This window comes from Rhinolophus ferrumequinum, chromosome 18, assembly GCF_004115265.2.
Source record: "Rhinolophus ferrumequinum isolate MPI-CBG mRhiFer1 chromosome 18, mRhiFer1_v1.p, whole genome shotgun sequence".
In the NCBI taxonomy this organism is placed as follows: Eukaryota; Metazoa; Chordata; class Mammalia; order Chiroptera; family Rhinolophidae; genus Rhinolophus; species Rhinolophus ferrumequinum.
The window spans coordinates 28,993,348-29,020,570 of NC_046301.1; the positions used below are offsets into that span (position 1 = coordinate 28,993,348).

The following is a 27,223-nucleotide window of genomic DNA, read 5'->3' on the forward strand; positions in this document are numbered from 1 at the left end:
TTAGTTAGCAATAATGTATCAACATTGGTTCATTAACTGTGACAAATATACTATAGTAATGTAAGATGATAATAGAGGAAGCTAGGTGGGTGTGGGGACAGAGCCAGGAGTGCAATTTCCAGGCTCTCGGCCTCACATGGAAAGGTGCTGACTCGGGTAGTAAATGGCCATCAACTGTGATTGGATGGCCATCAGCTGTGGCTAGTTGGCCGTCAGCTGTAACCAGTGAGCCATTGGCCACTAATATAATTGCTGTGGCTATGCTAGCAGCAAAATGGGGGCTAGCAAGCAGATGGTGGCTGAGCTAGCAAGAGCGGATTGCAGCTAGCATGGCGGGTTGGCTATGCTAGATCGTGTGGCTCCTGCTTCCTGTGTCTCCAACCCAGCCGCCAGCGAGAATATAGTGGTATGAGTCCCCTATCTATGGTTCCGTGGGTGTTCCTGTTTGGCCTCACCGTGTCCTGCGTTCTTAGGTGGGGAGCGGGACCAGAGACCCCACCTAATGCCCTGCATGACAGTGGGTATATGGGAATTCTGTGTTTGCAACTTTTCAGTAGATCTAAAATTTCTTTAAAGGTTTATTTTTTTAAATGTATAACTGAGTTATCACAAATACCTTTATAACTACTACTCAGGTTAAAAAAAAAAATTGCCACCTTCCCAGAAGTCTTCCTCATGCCCCCTTTCAATCATCATGAGATGCAACAAAAGCAGTTCTAAGAGGGAAGTTCATAGCTATAAATGCCTACCTCAAGAAACAAGAAAAATCTCAAGGAACTATAAAAAGGACAAATGAAGCCCATAGTTAGAAGAAAATACAAAGATTAGAGCAGAAATGAACAGACTAAAAAGACACTAGAAAAGATCGATGAAACCAAGAGCTGATTACAAAGCAATCTTGAGAAAGCATAGGACGGCCCGGTGGCTCAGGTTGGAGCGCCGTCTCCTAATGCCGAAGGCCACCTGTTCGATTCCCACATGGGCCAGTGAGCTGCACCCTCTACAGCTAAGATTGTGAACAACAGCTCTCCCTGGAGCTGCTGTGCTGCCACGAGTGCCCGGTGGCCAGCGTAAGGGGCCAGCAGCCGGCGAAAGCTGCTGTGAGCGGCCAACTGGCAACTGACTGCCTCAGCAAGGGGGGTGCGGAGTGCAAGGCTCATCATACCAGCCTGGGCCAGGGAGCTGTGTCCTACACAACTAGACTGAAAAACAACGGTTTGAACCAGAGTGTGGGGGGAGGTGGAAGAAATGGGGGGGGGGAAGAAACACAAAGTTGGAGGTATCATGCTCCCTGATTTCAAACTGTATTACAAAGTTACAGTAATTAAAAGTTATATTGGCATAAAAACAAACAGATCAATGGAACAGAATAGAAAGCCTAGAAATAAATCCATGATTGTATTGTCAATTTGTGACAAAGGAACCAATAATATACAATGAGGAAAGGACAGTCTCTTCTATTAAGTACTGTTGGGAAAACCAGACCACTATCTTACACCATACACAAAAATCAACTTAAACTGGATTAAAGACCTGAAACTGTAAAACTTAGGGGAAAAATAGGTGGTAAGCTCCTTGACATTGATCTTGGCAATGACTTTTTGGATTTGACACCAAAAACAAAGGCAACAAAGAAACAAACGAGCAGGACCCCAAACTACAAAGCTTCTGCACAGCAAGGAAACCATCAAAATGAAAAGGCAACCTACTGAATGGGAGAAAATACTTGCAAATCATGTCTTATAAGGGGTTAATATTCAAAATATAGAAAGATCTCATAACCTCATAGCAAAAAAGCACTCCAATTAAAAAATAGGCAGATCAAAATAGACATTTATCTAAATAAGACATACAGATGATCAACAGGTACATGAAAAGATGCTCGTTACGAATCATGGGAATGCAAAGCAAACCCACGAGGAGGTATTACCTCACATCTGTTAGTATGGTTGTATAAAACATAAAGTGTTGCCAAGGATGTGGAGAAAAGGGAACCCTTACGCACTGTGGATGGAAATATAAATTGGAGCAGCTACCATGGAAAACAGTATGGGGGTTCCTCAAAAAATTAAAAATAGAATTACCTTACGATCTACCAATTTCACTTCCGGGTATGTAATCTGAAAACACAAGCACTAACTTGAAAAGATACCTGCACCCCCGTGTTCATTGCAGCATTATCCACAAAAAACATGGAAACAAGTATGTATCAAAGGATGAATGAATAGACAAAAGAAAATGTGTATATATAGCCATGTGACGCATGATGTTTCAGTCAGCAATGGATCGAATATGACAGTGATTCCCCTAAGATTATAATAGAGCTAAAAAATTCCTATCCCCTAGTGACATTGTAATCAATGTAACGTCACAGCGCAATGCATTACTCACGTGTTTGTGGTGACACTGGTGTAAAACCTGTGTGCGATACCAATCGTATAAAATAGCATTCAATTATGTACAGTACTTAATTCAAATGGTTTATGTATTTACTTTTTAATCATGATTTCAGTGTACTTTCTACTTATAGTCTGCTGTGAAACTATGTTGTGATACACCAGCGGCAGCCTCATACATCTGTTTACTTCGTCTCGATTGCATCGTTTTCTCTTGTACTTGATTTAATATCATCTTATTTTGTTCATCATGGCCCCTAAGCGTAGAACATTCACTGATAATGTTGTCTATCAGAGGCCACCTTGAGTGACTGACCTGGAAACAAACTTAAGTGATGGAGGACTATAAAGGTGGAAAATCAGTGATGGTTACTGCTTGCCAGTCAGGCATGTCCCGTTCCACAAAGCACAAAAACACAGTGACAGAAGCTATTAAGGAATCTGCTTCACTAAAAGGCAATGATACTAATAAAAATTGGAGAAACTCTGAAACCTGGAGTAAGAGCAGACACAGCCATGTTCCTCCCATGGGCAAAGCAAAAAGTCGGCTAGAGCTGTTGAAAGTAAAGTTTGGACCAAAGTATGATGCTGAATTTACTATCAGCTCTGAGCAGTTTAAATGATTCAAGAATCGTTCATTATTCATTACATAATGTAAACACGAGTGGTGAGTCTGCAAATACTGATGTGAAAGCAGCTGAAGAATTTTTGGAAACTCCAGATAAGCTGATTATGGAGAAAAATTACTTGCCAAACCAAATATTCAATATGGATGAAACCTCCTTATTCTGGAAAGGACTCACCTATAAGGCCGCTTCAATACCAGGTTTCAAGGCTGACAAGGACAGGGTAACAGTCTTGCTTGGGGGCAGTGATGCAGGCTACACACACTTTGTGATCTGGCAGTGAGAACCCAGGGCCTTTAGCCTCTCTTCTAATATAATACTTAAGACTACAGATCTCTATAAGCACATCTTTAGCTGCATCCCACAAATTTATATATACAATATTGTCATTATTAAAAATCTTTTCTAATTGTATTTGGATCAACAAACTGTAGATGACGTAAGTACTAGGAGGCGCAGAAGAACAGTCCTCAGCATTCCTTAAGCAGTTGCTTATTATCTCCATAGGTGCAAACAGGTTTCTGGAGTCCTTACACTGATAGTAAAGGGAGATTTTCTGGGGGTGAGGAAGCTATTTGGGAGAAACCTGATTTGACTTGCCAAATATAATTACTGAGGCAAAACGATTAGTCCTGCTCTAGCCTCAATCCAGTCACTTTACTCTTCTTTCCTGAGAATGAGGCAAACGGCCAAAAAAGAAGATAACATCCAAGACTAAAAGAGCAAGTTCTAGGACAAGAACAAAAGTTTTCTTGCAGTTGGTATCAAATTATCTGCAACTTTGTGTTCAGGACTTCACAGCCCTATCCAGACTCAAGGGGAAAAAAGCATGCCTGGGTCATTTTGCAATGTCTGCCATAGACAAATGCTGTGAATTTGCTAGCCCAGTCCTTGGGCATTGATTTGTTCCCATTTAGATATTCCAACCATAGGAACTAGAAACAAATTTCTCAAGGAAAAGTATCTGTTTATTTACTAAAAAAAAAAAAAAGTTGCAATTTATGATAATGGGTTAAGAGAAAAACTGCTTTGTAGCTTGGCAGACCTAATAAGAATGACACAACACATAAATCACAGTGAAAATAATATGATGCAAAATCATACATAAGATTTTTCCATAAATTAGGTCAGCTTTCAGTTTACTTTCTTTAAAGTTACTTTAGTAACTTAAATATTTTGATAGAAGATATGCTCATGTGTACCATCGCTTGGTACAATCGCAAACAAAAGGAACCCTCCAGTGCATTTTAATATTGTTTAAAGCGCAGTGGTTCCTAATCTAAGATCCCCCATGTGACAGGAATTTTAAAACTTTTTTACACTCAAGTCTGAGCATACCACCTAGATTCACAAGCACAATAACTGAAAATTCCCAGGGGGCTGTGGCTCACAGATAGAAACCTCTTATCTAAATCACCCTCATTTTACAGATTAGAATAATAAGGACAAGAGAAAGAAATCTACTCACATTCACTCAGTAAGTTTAATGACAATACTCAAATCAGTGGAGTATAAGAGAATACACTTTCTGGTAACTAAAATGTCCTTTATTCTATATCATTCTATTAGTTTTATTATTTTTACACCAGAACTGTGACAAGTTTAAAATATAGATTAAATTTAAAAAAAGGATCTCAGTAGAGAAAAATACATTTAATAAATGAAAAGCAAAACCCAAAGATCTGGGGAGAGCCAAGAGAGCAAGACAAGCCTTAACCAAAAATGTTTGGAAATACCCAAGGAGTTACTCTTTTGCCATATTCTCTCAGCTTCTAGTGACCATATTTAGTAAGCACATCAATGATGAAAGGCCAGCAAAAAGTTTAATGTTATAAAAGACAAGCAAAGGTAGACTTATTTTCTATTGCACAAAGTACTAATTTCAACAGACCCATTAAAATTGAGAATATTTAAGATAATTAAAATGGTTAACTACCCAAATTAGTAGGTTAGACATAAGTCTACAGCATTTTATTGCTAGTGTTTCAAATCTGTATGAATAAATTCAAATACTTGTTTCTTAAACTTAAGTTTCCTAAACTTCACAGAAAACCCACTATGCTCTCAAACGTATACATAAGTTTACATGAAATACCTTTATAATAGAAATCGTTATTCAAATGTTAACAAGGTGCTATTGTCCTAAAATGGGCCAAAAAGTCTAATTACAGATGCTCATAGTAACCAATGTATTACAGTAAACAGAACAAGTATGTACGTGAACCGTACTGGAAGCTCAGGTCACCATGACTGAGGTGATCACTGGACATCTGCTTCCAAAGCTTCAACAATGTGCCCAGCGGAAGGACGATCTTTAGGATTTTCATTAGTGCACAGAGAGAAGAGTTCAATCACTTGCTGGTACGTTTCATCCAGTTCTTCCATGTTAATAGGCGGCCTGGTTCCCAATGCTGCGTAGTACGCTTCGTCATCAAAGTCACTGTCATCAAAAGTTTTATCTGCTCATGAAGGAGGTAAGAGATTGAAACAAAGAAATAAAATCATGTTAAGTCATGGAAAAACTTGGCGACTGCTCAAACTCACCCTTCTGAAACAAGAATCCATCATCCAGGATGCTTTGCATTGTATCAATCTCTTCACCTGTTCTGCCATGGTATGGACCAGCCACTGTCAGGGATTTACTATCGATCCAGGGTTAGCAACTCTCACCCCTTACTATCATAGCATTCCAATGTTCTTCAGGCAAGAGGGGTTTTCAAGGTAACTTTTGCTCCTCTGAATTTTGTCAACTTATCTCCCTGTTCCATTTGACTGAGCTTAAACTGAGATGGTACCAAATTAGTCATCAGTATTACTATAATCTACACCCTACGCCACTACATCAAATACCTTGCTCTTTTAAAATTTTAACTTAACAGAAAAATAAAATGCAATCTTATAAACTAATTTTATTTCAAATTTAAAAGATTGGGATTTACATTAAAAATGTGGTTGCCCCAATAAATTTTAATTTAAAAACAAAAGTGGTTGTACCTTCATCATCATCATCATCATCTGGAAGAACAATGTGTGGGATACATAAAGTCATCATTTCCCACAGAGTAAGGCCAAAGGCAAATATGTCTGCCTTATCAGTAATAACGCCCTTCTCCTCCAAAGCTTCTTTGGGTTTCCAAGGCTCAGTGCCAATATACCAGGCCTCAGGGTCGGTCACTGAAACAAGTAAAACGCAGGTAAAATGGTCTTAAGGGAAAGCACTAGAAGTCACTAAGAAAGGCAAGCAACCCGAAGAAAAGTGGGCAAATAATTTGACAGGTAGTTTAAAGGTTAATAAATGTAGCCAGTAAACACGACAAAATACACTCAACCTCATTAGTAAGAATTACTTTTCCCCTATCAACTTGACAAATATTTGAAAAGCTAGACAATTGGCAAAGGTGTAGAGAAACAGTAATTCTCTTAGAAGGTGGAAGGATATAAATACATTGTGGGTGTCAAGAGTACAAGACTCTGGAGCTAGATTGCCCTGCCTGGGTTCAAACACATTTGCAAGCTGTGTGACCTGAGCAGATCACTTGAGCAGATCTCAGTGCCTCAGTTTCTTCATTATTCAAACTATGCTGTCATTAGGCTGAGAGAAGTACCATTTCTATGCCTCTATGATTGCTAAATCAGGGGAAAAGGAAAAGGGTGGAACCACATTGGCTCTTAAAGCTCCTGCCCAGGAATGCCATAGATCGAGTCACATTTCCATTTAAAATTTAAAGTCAACTTATCAATTTCAATTTAAAAAGCCCACTAAAATTTTGATTGAAATTGGACTGAAACTCTACATCAATTTGGGAAGAATTAACAAATTAACAGTATTGATGCTGCCGATCCGTATCATGATCTCTCCCTATTTACTTCTGTCTTATCCAGTTCTCTCAGTAATGTTTTATGGTGTTCAGTATATAGTTCAGATTTTGTTAGAAAAAAGTCTTTAATATTTTACACCTTTTGGTACTTGTAAATGGAATTTTTAAAATTCTCATTTTCCATTTATTAACTACATATAGAAATAGCAAACTTCACTTGATTCTAGTTCATTTGTAGATTCCTTGAGATTTTCCACCTAAACAATCACATCAATTATAAATACGAACCATTTCATTTCCTTTCCAATCTTCATGCCTTTTACTTTTCTCTTGCTTTTTCTAAGTTTATTTTGATGGTAGGACTACAGGACAGTGTTAACAATGGCCAGAGCAGGCATGCTGGCCTTGTCCTCTGTTTTAAATATGGTGCCTGTAGGTTTTTCTGTAGATATGCTTTCTGAGATTAAGTTCCTTTCTATATCTAGGTAAGCAAGAGTTATTATGAATGGAAGATGGATTTTGTCAAATGCTTTTTCTGCATCTATTGAGATGACCATGTAGTTTTCAAATCTGTTAATATGCTGAACTGTGTTCACTTTTGATTAAAATAACTTTTCTTTCCTGTGACAAACTACTTAGTCAGATGTATTATACTTTTTATACTATTAGATTCAATTTGCTAATATTTTGTTAAAATTTTTTCATCTATGTTTGTGAAGGATACTGCTCTGTGATTTTCTTTTTTCATAATGTATTTGTCAGGTTTTGAAATTAGACTGCTGGCCTCAGAATAAGTTAGGCAGTGGTCCCTACTCTTCTAGTTTCTGAAAAAATATGTATAAAGCCAGTGTCATTTCTTACTTGGATGTTTGACAGAAATTAACAGTGAAAATATCCGGGTCATGGTTTTTCTTTGGGGGAATGTTTCTTTAATATAGGGCTATTTAGATTTCCTATTTGTTCCTATATCAATTTTGATAAATTGTATTTTTCAAGTAAGTTGTTCTTTTTACCTAAGTTGTCAAATTTGTTACAGATAGCACAGAGCTGTCTGTAACAATCAATTAATCTTTAAATGTGTGTAGAATCTGTAGCACTCACCTTTTTTTCATTCCTGATACTGTGATTTGTGTTATCTGTTTTTTTCTTGATCAATCCAGCTAAAACTTTGTCAATTTTATCTTTCAAAAAACCAGCTTTTGGCTTTATTAAAATTTTTTAGTGTTTGTTTTTCATTTCATTGATTTCTGCTCATATCTTTATTTTTTCCTTCCTTTGACTTACTTTGGATCTGCTTTGCTCTTCTTTTTCTTGCTTAAGATGGAACAAAAGTTATTGATTTAGAGCCTTTCTTTTTGCTAATATAAAGCCCTTTAGTTGTATCTCAAACATTTTGAAATGTTGTAATTCAAAGTATTTTCCAATTTCCCTTGCCATTTTCTTTGATGTACAGGTTATTCAAATTTGTGTTGTTGAATTTTCAAATACGTGGGGGTTTCCCAGATATCGTGTTGCTCTTGGTTTCTAACTTAAATTCATTGTGGTCAACAAACATACTCTATCATTTCTTCCATACTTTTATAAATTTTCCTTTTCAGATTTAAAGGCTTTACTTCTGCTATGACTAGGATAAACAAAAGCTCTTGCAAACAGAACATTCATTGGACAGTGATAGATTATACTATACCCAAAATGAAAATTTTCACTATTTGATTGCTATTAATCTCCATTTCTTCATGAATAAGGTTAGAGTGAAAACAAACCAAATATATCTTACTTTCAAATAAACAGAAAAACAGAGAGCCTGTTTAATGAAAGAAGCTTCTCTTCAGAACTATAGAGAAGTTCTGCCTTGCTGGTCTCAAGAAATGTACAAGGAAGAGAAAGGAGAAAACTAACATTTGAAGAACAAACAGGACTGAGAAGGAAAAATGAGAATCAAGAGTCGAGAAATTGAAGATTCCAGTCAATAAGCACTACATTCATTCATGCAACATTTTGTTGGGCACATTTAATAAACAGGTTCTGTCTGAAGATGAAGTGAGACCAAAGATGCCAGACTAGGACAATCCCCAGCATCAGGTGGCAAGAAGGAAAGATGTCTTTTTCCTTGACTCAGCTTTAGGACAGTGAAGTTTGAAAGGCAGTCATGTCCAGTATAAACTCCGTGAAGGCTTTCCCCCGTACCACCCTACATCCAAGAGGCACTTACTGGAATCCACAACGAGGCAAGAGTCTACGGACACGGTCCACATGGGCACTGATTGTGGCCATAAGGAGGGAGTCTTACCCCATTCTAAGTAGGTCAAATTCCTATAGGGACCTGTCAGGCTAAAGAGTAGCTCTCCAGAACTCTGGGTCTAATATAGCAGCTCCAACAGACAATCAGTCAACCACAAGAACATCTTCTATATGTCCACTTACATTTCTCCAACTCGGTGATTAGAATTTAAACATAATGAAAGTGGTTTCCCCATGCTACTGAAAGGTTTGCTTCTCTATGAAGATGGACTGTTCTGACAAGTTTGATGAGACCACAAATTAATGGTCAGTTACTCCTCTTTAAGATGGAAATATTTTATTGCCCTTTACTACATTCAAACAGTCTAAGCAGACATTACCTTTTTCAGTTCTCATGGATACTATCTCAAATTGAAAATGAAACTGGAGCTGCTTCTCATCCTTCAATTCTGAGCTTAACATTATTTTTTCAGGGAGGCCTTTCTCAACATCTAGGCTGGATGAAGTGTCACATGATGTCATGTTCACATAATTCCTTGTAATAGTCATTATCCTTTAGTAGTATTAGTTACTCAAGAGCTACTTTCCATCCTAGATAATGAGCCCTAAACGGGTGAAGACTGTATGTATGTATCCCATTTTCCTCTATATCCATAGTGCCTACCTCACTCAGTGCCTGACTGTACTTAGTATTAAAAATATCTGTTAAATAAATTAATCTAGAGCTACCACTGTTAAGATTTGGGCTTTTCACAGGATACTCTATATATACAATAGTTGTGAAACATGACCATATTACCTATTAAAACAAAACTTAAAAATAATTTTTAAAGATTTAGGTGTATTTTTTTCCAAATTTTTCTTGATGTTTACATAAATAGTTATTTGAAGTGCTATTTTGTAATCTGTTCATTTTAGTATATTTGGATATATTTTCATGCCTACAAACATAAACCTACATTATTTTAATGGCTCTATGGTACTGTGCTGTGCAGTGGTACAGTAAATTAAACCATCCCTTAGTAATGGACATTCTCTTACATTTTGGATCTGTTCTGCTAGTGTGTTCACTTCCCCCATGCTTACATATATTTTTTTTTAGATTAGGTTCTTAACTTTAATGAAAAGTATCTATTGAAAATAAACGCCCTCATATACATTTAAGGAAGCACAAACCCATGGTTTATGGTTACACAGTATATAGATTGATGCTGGGTGCCAGTGAAGACTTACTGTGTTAGCAGTTTTATTAGGATTGTTATTGTTTTTGTTACTGCTTTATTTTCAAAGTTGCCTGGGTTCTGATTCTTCTGTCCCAAGTATGTATCTTCTATAAGCCTAGTTCTGTATTTTTGACTTTTGCAGAATGTGGTTTTGTAGAAATTAATGTTATCAGGTTATAAAAAAATGCCCGCACTGTCTAATTATTTCTTTAGAACGTGTTCTTGAGAATGGAATCACAGGATTGAAGGGCATAAAGATTTTAAGGTTTTGTTTTTAAATATGTATATTTCCAAACTACCCTCTGAAAAGGCTATACCACTGTGGTAGTTACGAGTGCTGCCCATTAGTCATTCATGTTCTCCACCTTTTAGATACAGAAGAATGGCACTTTCTGGCCTGTTGTGGTTGGGTGGAGCCATAGGACTAGTTTTGCTCAGCGAGTTGTGAAAGAAGTGACTTGCATCATCTGAAATGGAGCATTTAATTGTTAGTGCAAGTAGGGCTGTCCAACAGAACTTTCTGTGATAAAAACGTTCCATATCTGCATTGTCCAATATGGTAGCTACTAAGCACCTAAAATGTGGCTAAAGTGGCTGAGGAAATGAACTTTTTAAACTTAAAAATACAAATTAATTTAAACAGCTATATGAGCTACTGGCTACTGCAGTGGACAGTGCAGCTCTAGAGCTTCCATACTATGATGGCAATATTTCAGAGCAGATGTTCCAGCAGCTTAGGCCCTAAAGTGAGAATGACATGGAACATACCCTAATGGACACGTGGCTAGAATAAGTCTGTTATTTTAAGCCACTGAGGTTTTTGAGGGGTCTACGTCACTATAGCAAAACTTGTCCTGATCTAACTGATACACCAATTGCAATTTCTATTCTTGTGTATGAGAGGACATGTTATCCTACACTGTTGCTCATACTAGCATATAGACATTTTTCAAAGAATTTTTCAGTAATCATAGCTTTTTAAAAATGGTTTCTAGCTTTGGTGTCCTTCTTAAGCCCAACATTAAGGAAATATTTACATACAATTTTTCTACAATCTATGGGGATTAGAATGTGAGAAATAGAAAACAGCTTTATTTTTTTCTATAACATTTTGACATCAAAATTTGACGCAACTACCTTTCTTACTAATACACAAATGTCACCTATACCATATAACAAATTCCATAGGTTTGGGAACTATTTCTTGACTTTCTTATACTTTTCTGTCTATTTTGGCATGAATATCACTGCTTTAATTACTGTAGTTTTATAACACTTCTTAACATCTGGTCAGGAAAATTGCAACTCATCATTCTTTCATAAAATTTTCCTCGCTATGTTTGGAAAATGTATCCTCAAGGATGAACTTTGACATGTTCTAAAATGAAATAGATTATACTGACATTGTAGAACTCACAGATTTTTGTAATTCATTCATTTCTGCTTTTTGTAGGACTTCATTTTTTTTTTTTTTACCATTCATTAACCTTCCCTTTACCTTACACTCATATAAAGAGGCAAATGTAAATGTTATTTATTAAATAATATGTTGAAAGCAGAAGCTTTATTTGAGGCTGGATTTGTTCTCACCAAGAACATATTTCAAATTTCCTTAGAAGAGAATGATCAGTACTTAAAATACAGAAGCAGGAGTAGGGTGGGCCAAGAGGCAAAACCTGAAGACCAGACTTTACTAGCAACATTCTTTCTCTCTTGCACTCCTGTTTCTTCTTCTATCAGTTTCCCAAATCTTGTCACTATGTTGATGCTGAATAAATGAATTCCTGTATAAAACCTTATTGGAATTTTATTTTCTATTCCCTACCACTTAAAAATCCCAATCTAGGTTAGAAATAGTTCCCAAAGTTATCTTTAGTTAAAATATATATTAATAAGAAAACAATCATTTATATCATGGGTGTGTGGCAATAGAGGGGGCTGGAGGCTGAGTGGAAGAAACATGAAGGATATTTTTTATTATATACTTTTTAATAAAGTTTTTGATTTTTGAAGAATGTGAACTTATTACCAATTTAAATATGTAAAAATTAGAAATTTAAAAATAGTATAAAAACAAATTTAAAAAATTAGAATGCTACTTACCAGTCATATTTTCATCCAATGGTAGAGAAACCCCTACATCACAGATTTTAATTGTTTCAAAATCACCTTTGATTACAACATTTGAAGACTTTATATCTCCATGAAGCAGCTTCTTTTCTTGGTGTAGATACTAAAATACACCAAGTGGAAATTTTAGCACATCTGAGCAAAAATACAACTAATGAAAAATATATAATAAGCTTCAAACAAAAAATAAAACTTGACCTCCCTTCCTAAACTACAGGATTAAACCTGTCCATCATTTTAAATTATTTGAAGCTAGAGAAAGAAACATCCCATATTATCTTGGTCTGCCATACCGACCAAAAACCTAAAAGATGCTTTGGAAATTGATGTCTATAGATAAGCTAACTTTTTATTTTCAAACCCATCTCACATACTTTTATATCAAAAGATGTTACAGCAGATTTCAAAATATACTGCAATTTTACTTGAGGCTAGTAATTTTTAGAAACAATTTTGGAATCTTCACAATGAGGCATCCTTTCTTCAAACGAATTGTTGAGATGATACAGAACAACAGATGACTTCGGAATACACATTATTTACAAGCAGAAGACGAAGCAGAATATAATCTAAGACTGTATTTTTTTATACATTAACTCTTAGAATTGACAACTAACAATATTTATCCATAATAAAAGAAGTCCTACAAAAGAGTTATTTGCTCACAGATCAGCATTTGAGCAAGTACTTTGTGAGCTGGGCTTGAAAATGATGCAGAGGTAATTCTTGGTAAATACCTTGAAACATTCACTGTGCTTAATTTAAATGTTGCCATTCATAAATTCAATGTGCTCAAATATATTTATAATATATTAATTCCACTATACATATACATTTAAAATCATTATTTATTAAATAATTCAAATTATTTAGTTTACCCTACCCATTTAAAATTGGTTTTTCTGTGTATTAAAATATGTATATTTAGAAATATTGTTTTTCCAGTTTCATATCTCAGGAATCAATTTTATTTCAACTTTTAATGTGCAACTTGGACATCAGTTATTACATGATTCACTTTTGAGTCATCCAACAGTTTTCTGGAGCCATCATTACTTCTAATTTACGATATAAAATGCTTTTTATTTCTTACACTATTTCTATCTAAAGGCACAATAATTTATTTGCATAACACTGAGAGAGCTTTTCTCATTTTACCTATAGATGTATATTCATGATTTCCAAAATTTACTCCATAAAGCAATCTTTAAGAGGTTGTTTACAATCAACAGAGGGTTAGCCTACATCTCCAGGAATAATTACTAAATTTGTGTTAAATTTATTAATCCGTCTAACTAAACCTAACATGTGATCTCTATAAGCAAAACTACCTGACTTGGGTTATTTCAACTATATAAAGGCCTCAAACACTTTGCTGATCAAAATAAGGACATAGTGCACTCTACAATATGAGAGATTCTATAAGGCAACTTTTTAACCTAAGCAACCCCTTCTTTTCGGGGTAAAAAGGCCTATCTTGTAATTAGGTATATAAAATATTTTGTTTTTCAATGTTCCACAAAAGCTATTTAAAATATAATGGCATAGTTACCTTTAACCCTCTTGCCACATTCAAAGCAACTTTTAAAATTATGGATGCTGGAAAAGGACCCTGGCTGTCTTTATTTCGTTCTTCTATTAAGTCATTTAGGGACTTTTCACCCCCGTATTCCATAGCAAGACAAAGACTACCATCATTGGCTTCAGCGAAAGCACGATAACCTTAAAGAAACATAACATTTTCTTACTACAATAGGGAAGACCAACAGTAACATTTGAGTTTTTTACAGTAATGTAATGGAACACATCTGGATTAACGTTGACAAATATACAAAACTATTATTTACGAAACTATTTCGGTAGATCCCATTTAAAATGCCTTCAGCTCTTTCTCTCTCCCCCCTTCTAATTCTTCTGTTGTTTTCAAATTCACTACTTACACAACCCACCAATTTCTTTCCATCTTTAGTATCAGGGATCTGAATAGCTAATTTTATCATATTACTAAGAGGTTGCTTTTTTTCACAGTATCTCTGAATATTCTGTGTCAACAAGGAAATCTTAGAATTTAGAGAAATGAAATATAGGAAAGAGGCCGAAGGTAGTATAAAAAAAAAAAATGAAAAAAAGGAAAATGCATGACAGGTCCTTGATAATACTGTGGAGGTGAAGATTTGTTAGGCATTTGCTTCTGCCCTATTTTGCACCATTTTTCTTATTGAAACCCAAATCCTCTCACTTTTGCCCCATCTACGAGGAACTCCATTAGTGAACTAATGCATTTTATTTTCATTCATTATGCTATTCATATTTATTCAGCACTATTTCTTTTTATCCTTTGTTATTTATTCATTTTCACATATTCCTTCATTTGTTTCTCAAGGTATCAAGGTTTACTATAACAAGAAATACAAACTTAAATAAAATAAAACAAATGGGTGCGTCAATCTGGACAAGGACTGTATTTGAGTGAGCCGTAGATCCTTCCATTGTTATCTCTATGTGTATTCCAAACTAAATTTAATGGCTCAATAGAGCAGAGAAGATTGTTCATAAATCAAATTGGATATCAAGGGAATTATCCACACAAACATCTCATGAATCAAATACAGAAGGAAACTCCTCCACACTGAGGGTGCTCTTTGTCAGTGGAACACAGATAAATGCTTCTCTGTGTAGGTGCACTGGGAATTTCTCCATAGAATCAAACAATTTTCCTGGGATGGATCTATTTGGGGGAGCTGAAAAATAATTGTGTTAGTGCAATTAAAGTGTGATCATCCTTCATAAATTACATTCTACATTATGCAGTATTTGAATTAGCTGCTATTTGAAGGTAAAAGTCTACTCTGGGTGAGAGGTCAGACACAGGTAAACATGGTTAACTAAATCAGAAGGGAATCTCAAACGACATGCCTGAGAAGGAAGAAAAGCAGTGCAAAGATTTATTGAGAAAAGTGTTCAGTTCATTTAAAAAAAAAAAAAAAAAGGCTTTCAGTTTGCAAATAGTATCACAAATTAAAATATTTTTAACTATGTTCTGCATTCCTAAATATAATGGTTTATCAGACCCTACTTCTATTAATAATGACAACAAAGAAATTATTTAAATGAAGATTATTTTATATTCCTGAATTCTCCATAGTACTAGCACCCTACTGACTATATCTATTCCCATGAAGTTTTAAACATATACTTAAGCATCTAAAAATATTACACACTAATTTTTATCTTAGAATGTTCACATTAATTTGATTCTTACCAACTCTACCACTATCCTCTTCAGTTTTCTTTAGTGAAACTGGTTATGAGATCATATAAATTGTTTCTGGATAAACAATATTACACCACATCCTGCTACCAAATAAATTTAAACTTACCTACAATGTTTGGATGATGAAGGCTTTTCAAAATCTTAGCTTCATCAGTTAGTCTCTTTTGATACATACTTTGATAATAACCATTACATTTAGTATTAATCTTTTTCACAGCCCAAGGAGAATGAGACAAGCCTCTTGGAGATCTTTAAAAAGCAATCATAAAATGTATAGAAAGATTAATAACACATTTCAAATGACTAACAAAAACTTCCACATTTTGAAAAGGACTCGACAGTAATTTGTTTTTTAAAAAACATTTACAGTATTATATACTATCAACACCTCTTTTAATTGAAAGATAAACAGCTGATATATCTACTAATTATAAGAGAAGTCTGTATCTATTGCTGGAAGGGAGGAGATAATAAGAGAGAACTAGAAGGAAAAAGGTGGAATGTTAAAAATTTTAAACTTCAGTATTACTGTTTTCTAATTTTTCCATTCAAGCATGTAACACTACCAAATATTTATCAAATATTTAATTATATGTACCAGAGTTGAGTTCTAGAATGCTAAAGTAATAAACACCACTCTCTAAGAAACAATTTAAAGAGATGTATAAGAAACATCTGGCCCATATATAACCATCTAAAGAACAGAGCTTATTCACCAATAAATATTGTGTCTTTACACTAACCACTCCACCGTATACCTTTCACTACATACTCAAAGACAGGCGCTTAAGGCAATAATAATAAACATACAAATGAGAAAAAAGGTTAAGTTGTCTGTTTTCTAGGAAGATTCAGCCATCTTAACAATATTTAAAGTATAAATGTTTTGAGGCCTAACTAGACAAACAGGTAAAACAAAGTCAGGGAAAGATTTACCTGAAAAGGTAAGCATTTATTTATGAGTATATCGACCCGAAAGACAAAGTGCATGTAGCATAGAGTCACAAAAGTTAGTGAAAGAGTTAAAGATAAACAGTTTAACCGTAAGAATATAACAATATATTGAACCAAGAATTCATTGAGCTTTGTACTACCTCATAAACATAGCTCTATGATTACAGAACCTTTTTTTTAAAAAAATCAAAAAATATGTACTCAGGAATCACTAGCTTTCTTTATTCATATACATCTATTATCCATAAGTTTATATAAACTATTTTTACATCTCCGGTTTTAGATAACAAGAGCATTTGGGGATACCCTTTTCCATGTCACTTTACTATGAAAAATATATATTTTTCAAGTTTCAAGGGATATCCCATAACTCTCGAATGTTTAGAATTCAGGTCCATCTTCACCTTTTCCATAACATATCCTAATCTACAAAATGACAAAAATATATTTATGAAATAGGAATACTTTGCCAAGCTAAAAGTTAGTTCATTGAAAGGCTAATAAAACAGGCAAATTTCTGATGAGATTGCACAATGGAAAAAGAAAAAAAAGAGGCACAAATAACATTGTAATCAAAAATGGGGACATAACTATAGATACGAGTATAGCAGAGATAAAAAACAAATACAAGTGAATAAATAGTAAAACTTTTACACCAATAAATTTAAAAGACAAAATAGTCAAATTCTTAGAAAACTGATGAAAGAAGAAAAGTAATCAAGCGTTTAAAATCTTCCCACAAGAAACACAAAGCCTAGATAACTTTATAGGTTAGTAAACTAAATTTTCAAGGAACCTATCAATCTTATATAAATTGTTCCAGGAAACGGAAAGAAAAGGGACTACAAGTCTAGTATAACTTTAATTAAAAAATCAAATAGGTACAACAGAAAAAGGAAAATCTCAAGCCAATTTCAGTTGTATCACAGATGCAGAACTTCTAAACAAATAGCAAACTCAATCCATCAGTATATTAAAAAATAATATACATCAAAACTATGTTGGGTTTAAACTAGGGATGCAAACCTGACTGAACATTAAAAATACACTTTTAGATTAAAATGACAGCTTAAACACAGACATACTGTATAATCTTTATCCCTCTCAAACTCAAACTAAAACAATTGGTTATTTTAAGACATACTCCCACCAACAAGGATAAAAATAATGAAGAGGAGACAACAGCAACAAATTTTTGGAAGATGGCAAGCAGATGAAAGTAAATGACTTAAAAGGCCCAATGAGCTTCTTGAAAGTTATTCAAAAGCAGGTAGACTCCTAGACACCCTCCCCCATTCTGTATCACTAGGCAGTTGTCCATTCCCTATCCCCCAGCTTCTCAAAACTAGAACTAGCTTTGGAAGGGGCTAAAGCAGAGAGTCTTTAATTTGAGGTTTGCTGAGGTAGCTGAATACCTGTGAACCACACAGGAACACAGTAATGCATGACTATATACATACTAAATGCTCAATGAGTTTTCATATGTGTATATACCTGTGTTATCACCATCCAGATCACAATATAGAACATTTCTAGCCCCTGCAATACTTAGGATGCTGTTTTAAAAAAGGAAATTTTCAGATAATTAAAAATAGACAAAAATGAAAAACTCAATAGCAGTATCAGAAGATGAAGTTGGAAAACTCTCCCAGGAAATAGAGCAGAGACAGAGAAAATAGGAAAACCAGCACTGCCCCACCGCCCCAAACTACATCACAGATCTGTCCAGTAAGTTCAACATCCAAATAACAGGAGTTCCAAATAAAGAACAGAAAAACGGGTGAGTTATCAACAAAATAATTTTTAAAATAATTTCTCAAAAATTTAAGAACAAGAATTTTCAGAACCCAAGAGGCCCACACCCATGCATGTCGCTGTGAAACTTCAGAACACTGGTGACAAACGGAAGATCATACAAGGTTCCAGTTCCAGGGCAATGGGAGGAACAGATAATATAAAATAGGTTACATAAAAAGAATCAGCAATCAGAAGGACTTCAGAATTCTCAGCAGAAAACACCGCAAGCTAGCAAATAATGGAACAATGTCCTCAAGATTCTGGAGGAAAATTATTTCCAAACAAGAATTCTAACCCAGAAAAGCAAAAAAGCCATTCAAGTATGAGGGTAAAATGAAAACATTTTCAGAAATGCAAATTCTCAAAAATGTATCTCCTGTTCACCTTTTCATGGGGAGCTACCAGATGTCCTCAAACAAAACAAGTTGTAAACCAAGAAATAGTAAGACATGAGGCACAGAAAACCAGAGGATCCATCCAATTCACCAGAGAAGCAAAGGAAATCTCCAGGTTACCAGGAGAGGAAAATATGCTGACAGCACCATGTTTAGAGGAGTGGTAAGATCAGACTGGAACAGCTATTTTTCAGTATCAGCCATGTAAATTTTGATTAAGTTACATACAGTTTAACTTTGTTAACACACTTAACGTTTAAAACTATTTTTTTAAGGGGGAAAAAAATGAGACTAGCCATGAACCTGTGAGAATTTTTTTCTTTCAAAATAAGTTTTTAGACACTAATAAAGAATGTTCATAAACAACATACAAACAAAGGGGTGTTTAAACTGCAAAAATGCTTCAAGAACACCCACTTATATATAATTGCTATATTATTCTCAATTCATTAGATTTTTAGTAAAGAAAGCATTTCTGTTTAGAAACAATATAAACCTAACAATACGCTGAGTTGGACGAGGCCGGATGATTCCAAGAATGCATAAGGCACACATAACTGACTCAGTTGTTTGCCACTTAATTAACATGAAACTAGGTACAGAGTATGAGTAAAAGAAACAATTTTAAAAAAATGTGTTTGTTAACATTATTAATAGCTATTAGCATCAACTCTATTTCATTTTTCTTTTAACACAATTTTCCTACATTAAAATCATGTGTGTACCTTTCTTACTTAACAATGATAAGATAGAAACAAACACTTTACTTCTTTTAGAAGAGAGTGTCTTGAGAAGACAACTCTCCAGATAGAAGAGAATAACACTCACGGACATCTCCCACCTGGAGTCCTTTTTGAGGTTTTCTTATTAAGAATCCTACATCATTCCCACACAGGAATCCCTTTCCTCTCTCCTTTTCCCTTCCCATACAAGGAAAAGGAAAAATTGTAAGGTAAATTACCGCTCCTTTAATAATCCATCAGGAGGAAACTAGGAGAAAAGTATACCAAGCAGAGCTCTGGTAAAGTTATAAAAGGTTCTAGAACTGGAATATAGCAATCAGGTAGGATCAGGAACATACCCTAATCTAAATATTTGAATTTTCATATTTCTTTTTGTCTCCAAATACAGTGGAACGTAAAAAGATTACTCTGAAATCTTATACTCACCTTTTCATAAGATAGACATTTACCCCTGTGCCAAAGCCAAGTTTCTGCATAAACGGAGAGGAAGGTATATTTATATATGGAGTTGAACATAATGCTATAAATGTCAAAAAGAGAAATAAAATTAGTATTTAAAAAGATCTCTACAAATGCAAATTAAAATTCTCAACATATTTTTGTTAGGAATAGAGTATTAGCATAATCTTTTGGAGAGCAATTTGACACTATCTATCCTAATTTTAAATGGACTCCCCTTGACCAAGTCTATTTTTGGAGCTCTATCTTACAGTAACACTGAAGCAGGGATCAGTAAGTTGCTTGTTTCTGCATGGCCCACGAACTAAGAATTGCTTTTTGAAATTGGAAAAAATAGATAAAAAAGAATCTGCTACAGTGGCCACCCACAAAGCCTAAACTATTTATTATCTGGCCCTTTACAAAAAGTTTGCCAAAGCCATCATGCACATGTATGCATGCATATATTTGAATATTGGGATTCACTTTTGTTGCTGTAGAAAACAAACAAAAAAACCTAAGTAATCATTACTAGTCATAATTATAGTGTATCTATATTACAGAGCATTATACAATCATTTTAAAAGACGAGACAGGAGTCCTACTTTTGCTAATGAATAATTAACTGCTCCCGGAATTACCATCTAGAAAACTCGACAAAATATAGTATAGCAATTTTCAGATATTTGACAATAGGTAGAACAGGGTTGTGATCTTTGAGAGAAGAGAAACAAATGAAGTGAGCCCTGTCATTGCCCTAACTTACTGCTTTAAGGTGGTTTCCAGGCCCCAGCACAAAGAAACACAGCATGGAGGTCTTGTCAAATTGAGACAGAGATCAGAGGTCAAGGAGAGTTAGGCAGCTAGAATTTGTGGAGCACAGAACTAAAAGAGAGAGGCAAAGTTAGGGAAAAAGCTCCAGAGATCTGAAAAGAGGTCTCCCCTTGAAATGTTTGGCTAAATTCTTATCTGAACATACAATGGACAGAACTCCCCAAAGCTGGGGCAAGCATCAAAGGCAAGCAGTAGGCTAAACAATTACCTGACATTACACAGGTCTAGGAATAATACCGAAAATAAGACCGGGTCTTATATTAATTTGCTCCAAAAGATGCATTAGGGCTTATTTTCAGGGAATGTCTTATTTTTTCATGTACAACAATCTACATTTATTCAAATACAGTCATGTCATCATCTTCTTCTGGAACATCGTTGTAACATACTAAATGTGTCCATCTGGCTGACAATCTTAACGGGCTTATTTTTGGGGTAGGTCTTATCTTCGGGGAAACACGGTAGCTCACTTACAATCAGCCAGTGTGGTAAATCTGTAACACACAGGGCATTGAGTTAAGTGCTCTAAAGGGTCATGACTTAGTACAGTTAAATTTTAGCCCAAAGGAAAAAGTTTACAACAAAGGCTAAAGCAATCCTCAAAAGAAACAAGCTAATGTGCAGGAAACTAAACTGCAGGTGGAGCAGAACAAAATCACACATCCTTCAAAGGAATAACCAAGTCCAGCATGCAACAACGTAAAACATCCAAGAGCCAATAAAAAATTACCAGGTAGCAAGAAAATATGGCCCATACCAGGATACCAGGAGAAAGATAAACCAATAGAAACATACCATAAAATGACAGTGATATAGAAGCAGCAGACAAAAACCATAAGATATAAATCTTAAAAATGTGCTCAATAATATAAAGGAAAATACGAGCATAACAAGAGAAGTAATAAAAGATCCTAATGGAACCTCAAGGAATTAAAAATAGAATGGATAAGAATAACACCAACTTAGAGTAAATGAAAAAGCCACTAAATTTTAAGACAAAGCAACAAAAAATACCAACCAAAGATGAAGTACAGAGAACAAACATTAGGAAAAAAAATAAAGAAATCGTCAATTTGCTATGGGACAATAGAGAATTACATTAACTATAAATGGTCTAAACAGTGTTGTCCAATAGAACTTTCTGTCATGATGGAAATGTTCTATATCTGTGTTGTCCACTACAGTAGCCACATGTGGTTACTGGACACTTGAAATGCGGCTAGTACAACTGAAGAACTAAATACGAGATTTTATTTCACTTGAACCTTAATTGCCACATGTGGCCAGTGGCTAAACAGTCTAATTAAAGGCAGACATTTTCAGGATAAAAACAAAACAAGACATAACTACATGCTGTATAATAAACTTTAAATATAAAGACACAAATAGGTTAAAAGTAAAGGGTTGGAAAAATATACCATTGAAACACTAATCAAAATAAAGCTGGAGTAGCTCAATTAATATCACATAAAGTGGACTTCAAATAGAGTATAACACCAGAGAAACAAAAGAATTTTTATTTATAATAGTAAAGGGGTAAATTCATCAAAAGAAATAACTTTCCTAAATGTATGTGTACCTAATAACAAGCTTCAAAATACATAAAGCAATAACTGATAAAACTGAATGAAAAAATTAGACAAATCCACAATTTTCATTGGAGACACACCTCTCTCAGTAATAGAATAAGTAGACAGAAAATTAGTACTGATACAGAAGACCTGAACAAAACAACATGAACAAGTCAACCAGCTTGACCTAACTGACATTTATGGAATACTGCACACAACAGCAGCAGAAAATATGATCTTTTCAAGCACATGAAACATTCATTAAGATAGATAAACTGATCAAGCCAGATTGATCGAGGAAGAAAGAATATACAAAATGCCAGTACCAGACATCAAAAAGGAGATATCACCACAGATCCTACTGACATTAGAACGGTAATAAAATTATATCATTAATTACTTTATACCAATAAATTTAACTTAGAAGGGATGGACACATTCCTTGAAAAACACTAACAAAGCTTCTTACACAAGAAGAAATAGATAAGCTGAACAGCCCAATACCTATTAACTGTGAAATTACAGTTCATCTCTCTCTACTAAAAAAACTCCAGGCCCACCTGGTTTTACTGGTGAATTCTACCTTAAGGAAGAAATACTATCAATTCTACATATACTCTTCAAGAAGAGAAGGAAACACTTCCCATCTTACTTCAAGAATACAGAACACCCTGATACCAAAACTAGACAGACATTCCAAAAAAAGACAGCTACAGTCCAATATCCCTCATGAACACAGAAGATATCGGCAAACTGAATCAAGCAATACATGAAGTATATACAACATGACTAAACTGGCTTTACCCCAGGAATGAAAGGTTTGCTTAACATTTGAAAATTAGCATAATTTACCACATCAACAGACGAAAAAAATAAATTATGAAAAAGCTCTTGACAAAGTTCAACACCCATTCATGATAACCAGGAATAAAAGGAAAATTCTTCAACCTGATAAAGAGCATCTGTGAAAAACCTACATATGCTCTGTGGGGATGTTGATGGCAGGCGGTGTATGAGAAATCTCTGTACCTTTCACTCAATTTTGCTGTGAATCTAAAGCTGCTCTAAAAATAAAGTCTATTACCAAAAAAACCCCCACTTTATATCTAATATAATACTTCATTGTGAATAAGTAAATCTACTCACACCTCTTCTACTCAAAAATATACTGGAGCCAGTGCCGTAAGAAAAAAGAAATAGACTAGGAAAAAAAAGTAAAACCGTCTTGATTCATCTACATTACCAACTATGTACTATGTACAATACCCTAAGCAATCTATAAATAAGCTAGTAGAGAAAGTGAGTTTAGCATCGTTGCAGGATTCAAGGTCAATACGCGAAAGTCTCTATATTAAAAATGAACATAAGATTTTCTTTCTCCTATGCTATCTTCTAGAAATTTTATAATTTTAACCATTTTTGTATATGATGCGCACTAAGGGTCAATTTACATATTGATATCCAATTGCTTTTATTTGTTGAGATTGTCCTCTGTCCATTGAATTGCACTGGAAAAATACTTGTATCTTTCCTTCACAAGAGCCATGCATGATTGAGACCGGGAAAGGTAAGTAGTTCCTTAATGGTTCAAGTTAAGTTGATTTCTTTACCAGAGACAACCTCCAAATCTATTAGAGTGTCAATAAAATTAGCTCATAGGTGACCATTTCCTGGCCTATAAGTATTATTTGTTAAGATCAACATTATAAAAAGGACTTATGCTAAAATTGTGTAAGATAGATAATAATTAAAGCATGAAACTACAATAATACTGAGACATTTCTAATAGCAATAACAATGAAGAAAGGTTTTATATAGATTTTACCAGATTTCCTTTTTTCAGATAATTTGCTTGGTGTCTTGAAATTACTGATTTCTTCCATTGTAATAATCACTCTAGGTCCTATGATAAAAATAAATTGAAAGTCACACTGCAATTATAAAGATTACAACTCATTCACGAAGAAAAATTCCTGTAATACTATCACTCATTTTATCACATAAACAAAATCTGAGAGCGGAAAAAGACTATGACAAATATTTAGTCCAATTTTATTTACAATGAGAAAACTAAAATCCAGAGGGGTACAATTACTTAGCCAAGGTCACAGTAGTAGTGATTGAGTTTTTGTGTTTGTATTAATTAAAAAGTAACATACGCACTTGGTTCTTTTTTAAAAAATCACCTAGTACAAAAAGATAAAGAGTGAGTCTCCCTCTCACACTTCCCTGTAGTAAACAGGTTTTTAAAGTATCTTTTAAAGAAATTGTCTATGTAAGCAGCATTATTCCTAACAGCCAAAAAGAGGAAACAGAAATATCCATCAGATGAATGTATAAACAAAATATGGTACACAACACACACAACAGAATGTTATTCAATAGAATACATATTTTATACAATAGAATATTATTCAGTCATAAAAAGGAATACAGTTCTGATATATACTACAACATAAATAAACCTTAAAAAACATTATACTAAGTGAAAGAAGCCAGACACAAGAGGCTATATACGATTCCATTTACACCTAATGTCCAGAAGGCAAATCCATAGACAGAAAATAGATTAGTTGCCAGGGGCTGGGAGTAAGGGAGAATGTGGAAGGACTGCTAGAGAGTGGGTACAGGGCTTCTTTTCTTTTGAGGGTGATGAAAATGTTCTAAAATTATTAGGTTGGTGCAAAAGTAACTGCGGTTTTTGCCATTATTTTTAACCTTTTAAATCGCAACTACTTTTGCACCAACCTAATAGGTAGTAGTTTAATATATTCAACTTTGATTTACCAAACATCACTGAATTATATATTTTCAAAGGATGAATTTTAAATTATATGTATTATATCTCAATAAGTTGTTATAAAAAATTGTCTATGCAAGGGTAGCCAGATGGCTCAGGTGGTTAGAGGACGAGCTCTGAACAGGGTTGCTCGTTCCATCCCCAGATGGGCCAGAGCTGTGCCCTCCACAACTAGGTTGAAGACGACGAGCTACCGCTGAGCTTCCACAGGGGCAGCCGGATGGCTCAGGTGGTTAGAGCATGAGCTCTAAACAACAAGGTTGCAGGTTCAAGTCCCCGCGTGGGATGGTGGGCTGTGCCCCCTGCCACTAAGACTGAAGGACAACGACTGGACTTGGAGCTGAGCCGCACCCTCCACAACTAGATTGAAGGACAATGACTTGGAGCTGACATGCCCTGGAGAAACACACTGTTCCCCAATATTCCCCAATAAAAAACTAAAAAAAATTAAAACTATATGTCCCATAGAAGGTAAAACTGCCCCCCCCAAAAATTGTCTATGCGAATAAAATGTACATACTGCACATACATGCAAGTTAATCCAAGCTTTTTTCTTCTGTAACATATTTCTTAAAGAATCTTTCATAAAGATTTAAAAAGTTACCTTAGTTCTTGTTTTAAAAAATTAAATTTCATATTATTCTTTATTTATTGTACTGTTCCTACATGTCTATAAACTCGTTTGGTTTGCCTATAAAAAATTGGGAAGCAGAGAGAACATTTCCTTTAATTTTTGTGTAGAGCCCTTAACAGCATCTTTTAAAACTGCCAGGAAAAAAAAAATCATCTCAAATGCCCACCTTTAATTTTCTGTTAATGAGAAGCTTGTTCAGTTTTTAAAGTGTACACTGACGATCCCCCTTAGTTTTTAAAATGTAGCTACAATCACCACTCTCTTTAGATTTGCCTGAATTTTGAACACTGACGATCCCCCTGTCATGCACTTCTAAGCCACCCTAGGACTAAACAAATACATACACTACTGGCAAAGAAAACATGTAGAGAGAGCCAGTAGATAAAAGGAAAAGCAAAAGAACGAGAGAGAAAATAAACATAATTGAGAAAAGAGAAGCAAAACAGAGGGGTGAAAGTAGAATGAGAAAGAAAGGGAAAGTTCTGATCAGATTATTTCTAAGGTCCTTTACACTTTAAACCCTCAGTAGGATTTCTGGGAGTAGAGGCACAGACTGTTGATCCCCTAAGACAGCAGTTTATAGAGGGCTCATTGTTAAAAATACTTCTTCTACCTGCTCAGTCCGCTCATCTGCAAATTGGAAGCACCATTACCGGTAGTGGAGGGGTTCAGAGCAGGCAACTGTGCTTCGCACTCCTCTCTCTCAACCCCCAACCCCCTCCACGCCACCAGAACCCTTCACCAGTTCTAGCCTCCCCTAAGAGATGGCATTGAGCCTCACTCGGCTGCGGTAATGAACTGTTTCCACCAGGCAGAAGCCCCAGTGTTCGCATCCGGTACAAAACTAAATGTGCCTAAAGACTGGGGTCTGGCTTCAAGCAGAGACTCGGGCCTTCGGGTACCCGCCCGTAAACATCATTTGGGAAACAACAGCAGCTTGCTGGATCAGGGGTACCCAAATCGGCCAAACCACCGTATTCTCCTATGGAGCTTCCACAAAAAGTATAGGTCACCAAGCTTCGCTTAGAGAAAGAGCACTTTCTTCCTTGCAATCCCCACCCTACCCCGTGATGCGCCCTCGGGTTTGAGTCGCAAAGATGACTCCTAAGAAAACTCCGAGTTTCACGCCACATTCCCAACATCTTCAACGTTTCCTCTATGCCACTGGGCTGTGACGAAAGCAAATGCAGAGGCCTCGGCGACGCGGAGTGCTCGACCCCCACCCAGGCCCGCGCGCGGTTAGAGGCCAGAGAAGAGCTCCCCTTACCTGAGCCGTTCGACGCGGCGGACACACACTCCGGGTAGGAAAAGACGGCGATGACAAGAGGTCCAGGCCAAGGCCGTCTTGA

General features: G+C 35.3%; 1 protein-coding gene across 1 annotated transcript; it reads right to left on the reverse strand.

Moving 5' to 3' along the window:
• Positions 1–4,022: 4,022 nt before the first annotated feature.
• On the reverse strand, positions 4,023–27,223 carry PBK (PDZ binding kinase). Its single transcript, XM_033133407.1, has 8 exons — positions 27,142–27,223; positions 24,266–24,343; positions 20,024–20,117; positions 15,815–15,957; positions 13,987–14,156; positions 12,408–12,537; positions 6,017–6,196; positions 4,023–5,481 (listed from the first exon to the last, which is right to left on the reverse strand). Exons 2-8 carry the CDS (start codon positions 24,321–24,323, stop codon positions 5,282–5,284), a joined length of 975 nt encoding a protein of 324 aa, XP_032989298.1. The 5' UTR covers positions 24,324–24,343; positions 27,142–27,223; the 3' UTR covers positions 4,023–5,281.